The sequence below is a fragment of the Neopelma chrysocephalum genome, unplaced genomic scaffold, assembly GCF_003984885.1.
Source record: "Neopelma chrysocephalum unplaced genomic scaffold, ASM398488v2 Primary Assembly neopelma1_106b, whole genome shotgun sequence".
Taxonomy (NCBI): Eukaryota; Metazoa; Chordata; class Aves; order Passeriformes; family Pipridae; genus Neopelma; species Neopelma chrysocephalum.
The window spans coordinates 1,118,246-1,131,193 of NW_020897771.1; the positions used below are offsets into that span (position 1 = coordinate 1,118,246).

General features: G+C 47.1%; 1 protein-coding gene across 1 annotated transcript; it reads left to right on the plus strand.

Moving 5' to 3' along the window:
• Nucleotides 1–6,813: 6,813 nt before the first annotated feature.
• FGF4 (fibroblast growth factor 4) lies at nt 6,814–9,893 on the plus strand. Its single transcript, XM_027696460.1, has 3 exons — nt 6,814–7,120; nt 7,892–7,995; nt 9,717–9,893. Exons 1-3 carry the CDS (start codon nt 6,814–6,816, stop codon nt 9,891–9,893), a joined length of 588 nt encoding a protein of 195 aa, XP_027552261.1.
• The last annotated feature ends 3,055 nt before the right edge of the window (nt 9,894–12,948 follow it).

Here is a 12,948-nt window from a genome sequence, read left to right on the forward strand (position 1 = left end):
CTGTGGTCCTGCTGGACCCGTGTGGTTGTCCTGCCCTTGGGGGTCAAAGCCAACCTTGCAGGTCCTCTGCATGCAGTGCCTTGATAGGAAAGCAACTTGCCCAGACCAGGCTTTGAGAACCTCCACCGCTGTCGTTCATCAACCCCAACAGATCACACAGATCTTTTTCACAGTCTCTCTGGTCTTGATTCACTTTCTGCCACCCCAGATGCTCCTGAAAGCATCTCATCTGATGGCATCACAGCTGTCTCTCAGCAAGCAATGGGCTGGGAGAGGAAGATATCAGCCCATGGAGGTGTTCTGAGGATGCGGCCACCACCTCCTCAGAGGACCCAAACCTCACAGTGATGAGCACCAGAAAAGACCGAGATTAAATAAGGAAAAGAGACATCAGCTTGTTTCACTGTTGTGACACTAAAGGTCAACTGGAAAAGCTGGTCTCCTGCATGCTCGGGGAGGTTATGGATTGTACAGCTGTGTCCATAAATGTTCTGACAGATCTTAAGTGGTGCTTTGCTAGGGAGTTTTAAAATGCAGCAATACACGTCATTTGCTTACAACAGCCAGTTTTCCTCACATTAGCCACCAGTAAGAAATGATTCATACAAGAGAGGCCACATGTTGAACAGATTCATGTAAACCAGTTATGCTTCATTCAAAGTCAGCTAAAACATTCTCACACAAAAAGTCAACTTAAGCTACTATTTCCCACAATAATAATAATAAAAATAAGCTTAACAAACACTTACTCTGATTCTCCAAGCTCATTTTCTGTTATGTTTCCTTTCACCAGTTTTGTTTGGCAGAGCGTCAAGTAATGTATCAGCAAAAGTATGTGTGTCACAATCTGACAAAAGGAAAAAAAATGTATATTTTTAGTTCTGAAGTGTTTATAATTTCAATAGGTAAAGAGAATACAGGACAAGGAAGAACAAAATAGCATATGCAGAAATGTCAGCAGTGAGTATGAAAGTATAAGCATGTGAGCTCTTCAGCCTAAGAATGAGCCTGGAGGGGAATGAGGTTTTCCAAAGAAGACCAGCATTAATAACTAGAGCCCCCTAAACATATTTCTCCATCTAGGCTCTTAGCAGACTTCCCCTCCAAACTTGGGTTCAAACTACATGTGGGGCTATGACAAAACCCCAGGACATGATTGTCCTCCCAAACGGTCTGGCTTGGCTGGTGACTTCCCAGGACATTTCCATTGTCCCATCCCACTGGGTCCTACTCTTCAATCATACAAACTCCAGTGATACTCCTGAGGAGTCTTCAGGTCCTCCATGTTCTCCACTCATCCCACCACCCCGCAGAAGAGCAGCTCAGGAACTGAGAGTAATCACAGTGTAAAAGAGAGAAATCCTGCCTGAGGGTGCTAAGAATTCCTCCCTTGCCTGGTTTTCACAACATCAGTGCCCAGAGTGATGCCATTTTCACGCCAGCCATGGTTCACACATTCCAGTGAGCAGAGGCACCATAATGGTGGCTGCAGAAGCTCCACCAGGCAGGACACACCCCCCATCCCTGCAGTTAAGGTCCAGCCATCCTTCATGATGAATGCAACTTCCATCAAGGGCACTTGTTGCTGCAAGCCTGTCATCTTGTCCTGAGGAGGGAGAAGAGAGCAGAACAGCTACAGGAAAAGGGAGAGGGTGGTGGACAACAGGAAGCACATACAGCAAGAAAAGCAAAAGCCACTGAGCAAAGAGAACTGCTGGAAATACAGAGCAGTAGGGACAGTAGGGCCGGGAATTTTTGCTGTGGGCGATGCACAGTGGAAAAAAAAGCAGGGAGAAAAGCAGCAACCTGAGAAAGAAGCTGAGAAACAGGAGGTAAAATAGATTGTCTGGGTATGTTTCTTCACCTGAGAGCTGTTCATATGCCAGGCAGTGACAAGGAGCAGCAGGACAGGGAAATGGCTTTCTATGGCCACATCAGGTTGCTCTGTGAGTGGCCTTGGGTCCCCCAGAGGGTTGCTGCCAGCCCAAAAGGTGGTGACCTTTGAACTGATGTAGCAGGAGCATCAACCTTACAGCTCAAAAGCAATAGACCAAACAACCCAAGCACAGCACTGACTGGAATCGCACAGAAAGTCAAGTGTCTGTGGCTTGATCTCCCAGCTGGAGCTCCTGGGTGCCCATCCCTGCAGCAGTGGGTGTGGGTGAGAAGCACGGACACGAGCTGGAAGTGTGAATTGCAACATCTGAGCTGCTGGAGCCCCACAGGAGCCCCACAGATGGGCACAGTGATGTCCCCTCTGATCTCTGCTTTACACGGGGGCACACGGGGGTGCAGGGTTGCACAAGCTCACCAGCAGCAGAGGGAGTAGCTGTTGAAAACATCCATTCCCACCATAGGCAAAGTGATGTTCAGTCCTTTCACTGAATCAATCCAAACACCCTGGAGGGAGGTTGCTGCTGCCTTTGTTGTCTGCCCAGTATTGCAGCTGCCTGCTGCTATACTCCACTGCCCCTTTTCCAATATATAACACTACAACATCGCTCGGGATAATGAGGTTTTGATCATGGCAAGACACTCACAACAGCAAACAGCCCAGGCACACAGAGATCAAATAGACCAGCTGCAAACAGAGAGGAAAAAAAACCACCCAGAGTACATATGACTCGTGTGTGGGTATGTGTGTTATGCAGGAGGCAGGGGCTGGATGGCCAAGGTCTCCCAAGCGACCCTGGGCCACTCAGGGCTTGGGCCCCCAGCATTCCAGGCAGCCTCCTCTCCCGGGACCACTGCCCTGCTCACACGGAGAGGCAGCCAGACGTGAACGTGAGAAAGCTCCCTCAGCCGAGTCCCTTCTGCTGGGTGCTTGTCTTCCAAAATAATCATAATTAAAAGGGGCGTTTGTCAAAGGGGGAGCTGGGGTGTGGGCTTGCTCTTTTACCGTGTCTTCTTAGCAGGCAAACACGGTGAAAGGGGTTTTTTTCCTTTGCCCCTTCCAGTACGCTCCCCATCCTCCCAGACCAAAGGATCTCAGTAAAATATTTGCCTTCAGGAGAAAAGCTCATGAGCCATAACTTTCAGGGTCATTTACATCTATTTACTGGAGTTAATAAATGTGTAAATTTTTAAACTGTGGACCTAGACCCCTTCAGAGATACAGTCCAGATGACTGCTATGTCAGTGCAAGTGCAAAATAATGTTGTAAAGATGTTCCAGAGTCCTTCTTCTTTTCCCTTTTTCTCTCAGAATCCATGATACAGGGCTTGAACCTGGGTGTAGACCTGAATTCTGTGAATCCTTTCTTCTTTTTAAGCCTAGAGGAATTTGGAAAGCAGAGCTGTCTGAACTGTGACATCCACATATGCTTCTTAGGGAAGAGAGACAATACAGATGAAGACATTTTACCTGGTTTAATATTTAAATTATTGCTGCGAAATAGGGTGTGACACCAGAGGGAGGGGACACATAGCAGTGGAGCGTGGCAGGATATGGAATATTCAGAAGAATTAATTATGGGATGGTCTGGAAACACCCAACTCCCCTTCATTGCATGAAAGTTGACAGCAGGTTGGAAGGTTCAGTTCCTGGCTCTGCTGTGGGCTGCCTGACACTGTTTCATTGGTTTCCATAAGGAATATTTTGCTCTCATGGTCTCTTGTGACAATGATTTCCAACTGACAATGTCTGTGTCGCATCATAAAAAGCCCAAAAGTCAGCAGCTTCCACCTGATGCAAGCTGAAAAGGGTGCAATTCTGCTTTGCTTTCACCCCTGGGGTTTTTCCACAGGTACAAGCAGCAGCAACCAGAGGGCTTTTCAGCATCAGGACTAGTGTTTCACAGGTAGCCTGCACACAAACTCACACACACACATGAATACAGAACATTTGAAAGCAAAACCAAACCTCATAGTTTTATTCTTAGCTGGAAACTTGTTGCTCTCAGAAAAGTTCATTGGAAGCCTTTACTGAAAGAGTGACATTTAATTCTGTTACGAGCTTAAGAATGAACTTGTAGAAGTATCCTTTATCAGTCAGTGATATTGAGACAATGTGATGGTGTTCAGGATTCTCTGTGTAATGATTTTGGACCTGATCTTGCAAACATATGGACTCGGAGCCCAACAGGGTGTTTTAGGACCCATTCCCATACATCCCAAAGGGATGAAAGTATCATCCCTTGCTGAGCCTCCAGTGACTACAAGTTTTAACTTGCTTTCATATACACAGGATAAGGCCTCAGAGTTCACACTGGTTTGGGTCAGGGAGAGCTGGTGTGAGTGGCGGTAAGGCCAAGCAGGCCTGGCCCTGACCCATCAGCTGTGGGTTTTTAGGCTACCCTTCTGCTGCAGGAGGGAAGCTGCTGGGTGGGTGTGCTGGCAGAAGTGCCGCTCCTCGGCCTTATCCTTCAGAAGGCAAATAAACTTAATCCCAAATTCACCCACTGCTGTTTGCCAAGAGCAAATAATTCAGAGTTTGAAGTGAGGTGGGATCACGCTGTTCTGAGGGCCCTGGGGAAGGAGAAGGTGTCCAGCACAGCCCTGCAGAGCAGGGCAGTTTCCAAACCCTTGAGCAGCTGGTGCACAGCCTTTTCATCCAGAACTCGGCTCATCAGGTGTAAAAGGGGTCTGGATGCACCTGATGCAAATGGAAATGTAGTAAACGCCTTGTATTTGATATCAATGGATTTCATAGAATCACAGATTTGTTAGGGCTGGAAGGGGCCTTAAAAATCATCTCATTCCAACCCACTGCCGTGGGCAGGGATACCTTCCACTAGACCACGTTGCTCCAAGCCCTGTCCAGCCTGCCCCTGGACATTTCCAGGGATGGGGGGCATTTTTATCTCCATGGAGAAAAATCTAAATTGTGGTGCCTTTGAACTCACACACAGGAATTAACCTGTTTGACACCGAGACAAACCTACACCTAGGAGCCTTTTACCCCTGTGCCACCAGATTGCTGTCACCCCCAAAGCAGTGGCAGCCTCTTATCCACCCTCAGAGGTGTGGTAGGAGACAGGCGCACACACACACGCACACAAGCACTGCATGTGCACCTCACAAGAAGAAATGAAAGCACATCATCTAAGTTTGCTCAGGTTTAGCGAAGGTCAGAGATTTTCACACCTAGGTGAGCTGTCATCTGGCTCAGGGCAATTCCCTTTTCTCTCGCATCCTTTGCTGGAACAGCAGGAGAGCTTTACTGGCGTGAAAGACTAAACTGTCTTCGGGCTATAAAGGGCTTGAGTCACAAACCACTTCCCTCCCCCCGCCTCCCCGAAACACATTTTCCTATTAATTCAGGACCTTCCAAAATTGTCCTAATGTCTCCTCACCTGTCAGTTCTGAAAACCTGTTGAGGGCTTAAACTACGGGAGGTGACAAACCATATGGGATTTGCTCTAAGCAAAGTAATTCTAGACTGATGGAGTCAAAACTTCTGTTTTCAAATGCTGAGCTTCATTTTCATGAACTTAAACTGAATGAAGTAACTGCCTAAGAACAACTGCATCATTAAGACACAACAGTAACATCTAAGTAAAGACTGAAAAACAACCACACCATTAGAAAGTGCAGCAATACTTGCACGAGTGGGCAGCTTCTAAGCTCAGGAATAAACTTGTCCCACTACAGCTTCTGTCAGTACAGTGACCAAGAGGGAGCTCCACATGCCTGGTACTGCAGAGCAATGCTCTCCTTTCTGATTTTTTAAAGGGATATTTAGAATCAAAAACTTTATTACCACTTTTGAGACAAGCTGCCTCTTTAAAATGTTTTCCTTTTTATTAAAACTCTGGTCCTTTCCTTTATTAATTTTTTTTTTGCAAGTTCTTTAATTTTTCATTTCTTAAACCTCCCATTCAACAACTATCTTGGCTTTTAATGAAGGGAATTTTTCTGCATCCAGCAAACTGTAAACCATGTCGCTTGGATACAGCAAAAGCTGAAATTCCACAGATTTACATAAAGTCATACACTGTGTTGTGGAGAAAGTGTGCTGGGCATTCTCTGATTTTTGTATCTTGCATTAGCATTTGTAGGCACTTACGAAAGAGGAAAATATAAAGGAAAGAGATATAAAGAGAAAAGAAGAAAGAAGGGGAGAGAAAAAGAAAGAAAGAGAAAGAAGGAAGGAAGAAGGAAAGAGAGAAAGAAAAAGAAAGCAAGAAAGACAGAAAAAGAAAGAAAGAAAAAGAAAGAAAGAAGGAAAGAAAGAAAAAGAAGGAAGCTGCTGTGATGAACGTAAAATATGACCTTTTCTTCTTAAAAGTTTGTGCTGTCCGTCTTGTTTAGCACCAGCGCTGCTCACCCTTTCCCTTCAAGACGCTTCGGAGTTGTTAAGCATCTAAGGGTGATAATTTGACTTTCAGCTAAACCGGAGGGCTGCAGCAGACAGCAGTAGGTGGTGATGTAATAGGTACCAACGCACATGGATATATAAATATCGTGGCTAGGGCTAAAGCGCTATGGCTGAGCAGCTATAGAAGAAGATCAGCACTTCAGACAAGACTCCTGGAGTTGAGATCAAGTTCAGAAGCTCTTGCTCCCGGGATTTCCTCTCCATGCAGCCAGCCCAGGGAAACCGCAGATCCTCGGGGGACTGACCACTAAGCTCCCTCCTTTCGCCCCGCTTGTTTTTTTTTCTTTTTTCTTTAATTTCTTTTTTTTTTTTCTGTTTGGCTTTTGGTCGCTTTCTTTTTCCCTTTTTTTTTTTTTTCCTTTTTCCCCCACCCTCCGACCTCAGCATAAAGTGGGAGCTGGGGGGTGCGAGGCAGGGGAGAAGAGGTGGCGAGCGCGCATTTTCGGAGCGACCGGCCCGTGGCTGCCCGCCACCCCCCCTCCCCTTTAAGCCGGGATGCCTCTCCCCGCGGCGCTGCTGCTGCCGGCGCTGCTCCTGGGGCTGCTGTGGCCAGGGGCGGTGCGTGGCCGGTCGCCCCCGGGTCGCCTCCCCGCCGGGCCCCGCCAGCGCCGCTGGGACGCGGCTCTTTTCGCCCGCTCCGTCGCTCGCCTCCCGGCCGAGCGCCGCGATGCCGCCCGCGACGGCGACTACCTCCTGGGCATCAAACGGCTCCGCCGCCTCTACTGCAACGTGGGCATCGGCTTCCACATCCAGGTCCTCCCCGACGGCCGGATCGATGGGATTCACAGCGAGAATCGATACAGTAAGACGGCGGTGCCGCCCGCGGACGGGGCAGGTGAGGCGCCCCCGCGACCGCGGATCTGCCCGGGGCAGATCCGCGGTCGCGGGGGCGTCTCACCTGCCCCGGGGAGTGGTTTGTCCCCGAAAGGAGGGTGGGTGCGTGGCAGAGTTCCCTAAAAAGTCCTGCCGGTGCTGCGTCTCCCCCGAGGGCGGCGGGGAGCGCGGGGAGCGGGGCCGGCGGCCGAGCCCATCGGGCGCTCCGGGTTGTGGGGGCCCGTCAGTGCTGCATCAGGTGTCGCGGGGTTGCCTCCGCATCTGGAGGGGTCCGCGGTGCCGGAGGCCGCCCGCTCCGAGCGAGGGGGCCGGGGAAGAGCCCGGCTCTCCCCCAAAAACTTGGGAAAGCATCTGCTGGGGGCTTAACCCCGTGGCTCTGATAGCCAACTGAAACAATAAGGTGCGGGAGGGGGGGGGGGAGGATGTAAGCTGCGTGATGACAAATGTTTCATTTTGCCCTGAGCGCGCTCTGGCTTATTTTAACCTTGTCTACACAAGAGAATGCCTGGGGGGCAAATTAAAAATAGATACTTGGCTAAAAGAAGAGAGGTCCCAGCGTGGGGCATAGGGCAGCACGTGGAGCACATGAGGCTGGGGTTCTGTGGCCACCCACAGCAGGGCTGGGGTGTGGGGATCCACAGCACGCTGGGGGTGGGAGCCTGTGGGTGAGTGCAGCACTGTCACCTCACACTCCAGGGCGTACCCCTTTGTCCCCCTGATTCCTGTGTCTCCTCTGTAGGTCTGCTGGAAATTTCTCCCGTGGAAAGAGGAGTGGTGAGCATATTTGGTGTTAGGAGCGGACTCTTCGTGGCCATGAATAGCAAAGGCAAACTCTATGGATCTGTAAGTAGCCACCGAGTGTGCGCCTGGGGAGGGGACTGTTGTCAGCTGGGGTGACACGTGTGCATGGTGCTAAAAGCTGCCCAAGCCCCATCCTTGCCTCTCCTGGGTCAGGCAACACAGAGCAGCCCTCGCTGCCTTGCCAACAGAAGGCGTCCTGCCCACTTGTGCTGCTTGCTGAGATTTTGAAGTGAAACCTCTTCTTTTGCATGACACTTCTTTGGCTCTCACACAAAAAACGCAGTCACCCAACTATGATTACCCATCTTGCCTACCACGTAGACCAACAGAGTAGCCATTTGTGTGGCAAGACCACAAGCTAGCCTCAGGCCATGTGTTTCTGGTAAGTACAAACAGCCTTAGGCAGGTTGGGCAATCGCTTACTCCATCTCTCAGAGGGCACTTGGACTTGTGATAAGCCAGGCCCTCACAAGTGACCCTTTCTGATGTGATGAATCAGTGACTGTCACATACCTATTGATCACTCTTTGCTCATGCTCGTGAAGTGAGAGAGTGTTCCCATGACAGTTCACCATCCTTGGGGTTTGATCTTGATTTATAAGAGGGAAGATCTATTAGGAGACAACACAGATCTTTTTTTACATTGAATCTTTGAAAAAGATAGAGACTTCTTATAAAATATACTTGAGGTGGACAGGGCATATCTTTGTCCACGCTGAGCTTTCCTCCTGCTTTTGAGTTCACCTCTGAGTAAGTTACTGTGACCAGCATAATTTCAAACTTGAGTTCCTGGGTCTCCTTCCTTACCCATGAGTTTTCTATGTCGTGTTTCCAAAGTATTTTTTGGAGGAGCTCGGGCTGAGGAAAAGCCAGACTATGTCAGAGGTAACTGGGGCATTTTCACATGAAGACATGAAGCATCCAGAATTCTTTTCCAGGGCATCAATCCTGTTACAGAGGATTTTAACTTACATAAAAGCCGGACAGAATCAGTTACCAAAGTGCCAGAACTTCCGTTGCATCATTTCTTAGGGATGCTGCTGCTTTGGTGTCCTGGATAAAGTAATCTCCAGTCCAGTGTTCAGCTTGGCAGGCTGAGACCTCTCTTGCAAATCCCTTGGCTTTTGCCCAGTAGTAAGGGATGAGTTCATTTGTTCCTCTCCAGATAACACACTTGTAACACCTGTCCCCCTTTGTACTCGCTTGCAAATGAAACCTCATCACTGAAAGGTTGGTGTGGCAGCTCTGTTTTCCTGAGCCATTAACTCAAGTTACCCAAACCCTTCCTTCGATTTTAAACTTAAAGAAGCAAAAAGTACTGTCCATGCTGAGTGTCTTTAAAATGCCTCTTTTCTCCTCAAGCAACATGAGAAAGTGCTGGTCTAATTTAGACTTTTCTGAAGCCTCTCTAGCAATTTACTGCTGGTGGGACAACCACTGAGCAATTAGATGAGGAGTGCTGCAGAACTGAGCTTGGGCCTTACCCACCTCAGCTCTGTTAACCCCTGTCCCTCCCAGAGACAGGGCTCTTGCTGTCCTTCCCAGCTTCAGGTGTACATGCCTGGCCTGGGCACAGCATCTCTAATGATCCTCTGATTCCTGAGCCCTGTTTGAAGCTTCAGAGACCACTTCAAAAGGTTACTGCGAAGGGGAGACTCACCTGCAGATATCCCCACAACACACCTCCTACACCTGGTAGCAAGAATATTTCCACACCTGATGTTTAAAATTCCTTCCCTCTTATTCTTTCCTTTTCATTTCAGACCCATTTCAATGACGAGTGCAAATTCAAAGAGATTCTCCTGCCAAACAACTACAATGCCTACGAATCCAGGATTTATCCCGGGATGTACATAGCCCTGAGCAAAAATGGAAGAACAAAGAAAGGCAATAAAGTATCTCCCACAATGACAGTGACACATTTTCTTCCTAGAATCTGAGACATCTCCCTTCAGACCTACCTCAGCACAGGGGAAGACGCAGAACACGTTCGGGGAAAAGAAACATGGTGCACTTTTACTGGAGAGTTTTATGCAAGAGTAGGTGTAAGATATTTAAGTTAATTATTTAAATCTGTATATATTGTCACAAAATTTATTTATAGCTCCGATTCTTTTTTTTTTTTTAAATTTCTGAAAGCAAAACAAACCTCCAACCCAAGGTTCTTTTTCATTTCACGGTGCAACTAGTAGAAGACTTCCGCTTTGTGGTTTTATTTAATTCGTTTCGAAGTTATCACAGGTGTGCTGCTACTCTGTGTCCTAAGCCAGGTGACATCCAATTCCTCTCTCTTCCAACGTTTTGCACTGTTTGTGTGTTGTAGGGTGTCTGCTGTCCTACATGTGTTTGTATGTTTGTTTGTTTGTTTGTTTGTTACGGTGGTTTTGTTCTCCTCTGCCTGTTTTCCAAACCTCCCCCGTGACTCCCAGAGAAGCTCTTGGCGTCCAAGAAGGAGTGGGATGCCAGTGTGGAGCCACACACAATGCCTGAGCTCCTTTGTGCCGCGTTGCTATTTAATTGGAGTGGGATCGGTTTACCCCCGGTGCAGAGAGCGCGGGGCTGGAGAGCCGCCCCACAAATCTGTTTTTAGATCTGCCAGCGCTGAACTTTGAACTTTCCTGCAGTCCTTCTTCTCAGTGGAGAGGCTCAAGCACCTCTGGCAGCTCGGCAGGATTGGGGCTGGGTTTATCTATTTAGACAAAACACCTTTTTTGGCCCTTAGTGATACAATTGCTTGGCATAAGGCTAAAAAATAACGTGTCTGTCCCTCCCCCCAAAAATGCACTGTGGAACTACAGTGAACCAGTTTAACTTCATTCAAATCGAATTCAGAGACTACCTTCATTTTTCAAAGTTTGGGGAACTCTGCAATACTCATAAGTTTTTAAAAGGCAAAAGCATTTGCTGGTTTCCAGCAAGCACGAGCTCCACAGAGAGAATTTAGATTGATTACAAGGAATTGAGGTTGGTTTGTTACTATTTATTATTTTTGCTGCAGTATTTGGAAGGAGAAATATGCTGCTTTTTTTTTTTCCTCTCTCATTCCCTGATGAAGTTGATTAATTTCTACCTCACTAACTCCCAAAGCCAGACTCCTAACAAATTCTGCACGGGAGGAAGGTACCCACTTTCCTGCTTGGGCTCACAGGTCTGGAGGAGGGCCTGGGGGAACAATCGTAATCCCAAATCTCTCTTTTTTTCCATATGTAGCCAAAAGTATTCAGGATAGAGTTGGTTGCATCCTATTTGAGCCTTGTCACGTTTGAGCTATCTTTACCCAGTGGTTTACTTTTAGTAAGGATAATCATGGTGAAAATATTTGCAGACAGCTGTCAGGCTGCAGTACTGTATCGTCATCAAGTAACCCTATATTTCTCTTTATATATTTTTCAAGTGTAACTCGTGTCTCTAACGTGATGAAGGAAAAGACAGGTTTCATTATGGGAAAAGGATTCATTTGTCTTTTTTGGTTTTTTGGTTTTTTTTTTTTCTGCTTTATAAGATACTTCATCTTTGGGGCATCAATATGTTAAGTGGGAACCAGGACTAACCACAATGTTTGATGACTTAGAGGATGTTTACAGATCATCTTCCCATCTAATCTAATTATTTCTGACTACACACAAATTTGAGTTCAGTTTTTTTTTTCTTTTTCCTCTTTACATTCCTACACAAAAGCCTTTGTTCCTTTGTAATGGTATAGACCTGACTGTATCCTCTACTTACACATGACCTTGAAGACAAACTCTACTCACCAAAGTTTAGTAAGATCAGAGCAGACCAGGACCAGACCTTAAGGCAGATGCTGTCCAAGCAAAAATAATTGAGAAAAAAGGAAGCCAAATCAAGACAGAGGAAATGTCATGCCTAAGGATTTTTTTTCCCTGTAAATTGGGGGATTTCTGTACTTTCTATGTTTTCTATATGTGAGCAATCGTTGTGTAATTATCACCACTACCTCTGACAACTGATGATTTTGTTCCAGCTTTCAGATAGCAAAATCAGACCACAAAGATTCTCTCTGGGAAATGGTTCTTCTTTGTCACTTTCCACTTCATTAAATCCACAACCAACAGCCTCACACAAGATATGCTCCGAGGCAGTTGTTGTAACTCTTAAATATTGTGATAAAACCTCGATGACGATGTTACGTGGTATGAGCTTTCACCATTTACCAGAATCCGTCTGTAGTTTTATACAGGTGTTGTTCAAGACTGTGGTGTATGTGCTGTGCACACTTTAAATGCGTAATAAATGATAAACGTTTACAATGCATGACACCCTGGTGTTGATTTTAGCTCTTTATAAGGGAACGTATCCTGCAATGAAAGACAGAAAAAAAAATGCTATTTCCCTTTCCCAAAGCCCAGGGAGTCTTTGTGCCTTTGCCAGCTACTTCACGACTGACAGCCTGGATTTCTTACTCAGCTAAAGTTCCCCCTGCCAGAGCTGGAAATGGTCCAGGAAAGCCCAGCTCCACCAGCTCAGTAACAGATATGCACACTTGCATCTGCCACATGCTGCTGTCCTGACTTGTATTATTTCCCTGGTTATTCATGATGGCAGCTTCTCCTGCAGCATCTAAAATTAACGGTCAGAGGCACAAATCAGCTTTGGGGTTTTATGTTGCTGGCTGTTAACACTGCAGGCAAACCTGATTGCCTGGTTTTGGCTTTAATGAGCGCTGCTGGCTTTCTCTGTGGAGCGTGACCACACCGGTGCAAGAAACTGTAGGATCACCTGTTTGGTTTGAGACAGGCTCTTTTTGCAGTTAGTGATTACCCCTAATACAGGTGTATAGAAATATGAAGTGCTGTGTAGCACACCACAGGGCAAGATCGGGAAAAATTTCATCACTGAAAGGGTGGTTAAAGCTCCACAGGGAAGTGGTGGAGTCACTGTCCCTGAAAGCGTTCAAAAAAATGAGTGGATGTGGCACTTTGTGACATGGTTTAGTGGGCATGGTGGTGTCTGGTCAAAGGGTGGACTTGATGA

Coding starts and splice junctions, on each gene's coding strand:
- FGF4 (XM_027696460.1), top strand. CDS start 6,814: ATGCCTCTCCCCGCGGCGCTGCTGCTGCCGGCGCTGCTCCTGGGGCTG. Junction 7,121..7,891: donor TCACAGCGAGAATCGATACA/GTAAGACGGCGG, acceptor TCTCCTCTGTAG/GTCTGCTGGAAATTTCTCCC. Junction 7,996..9,716: donor AAGGCAAACTCTATGGATCT/GTAAGTAGCCAC, acceptor TTTTCATTTCAG/ACCCATTTCAATGACGAGTG.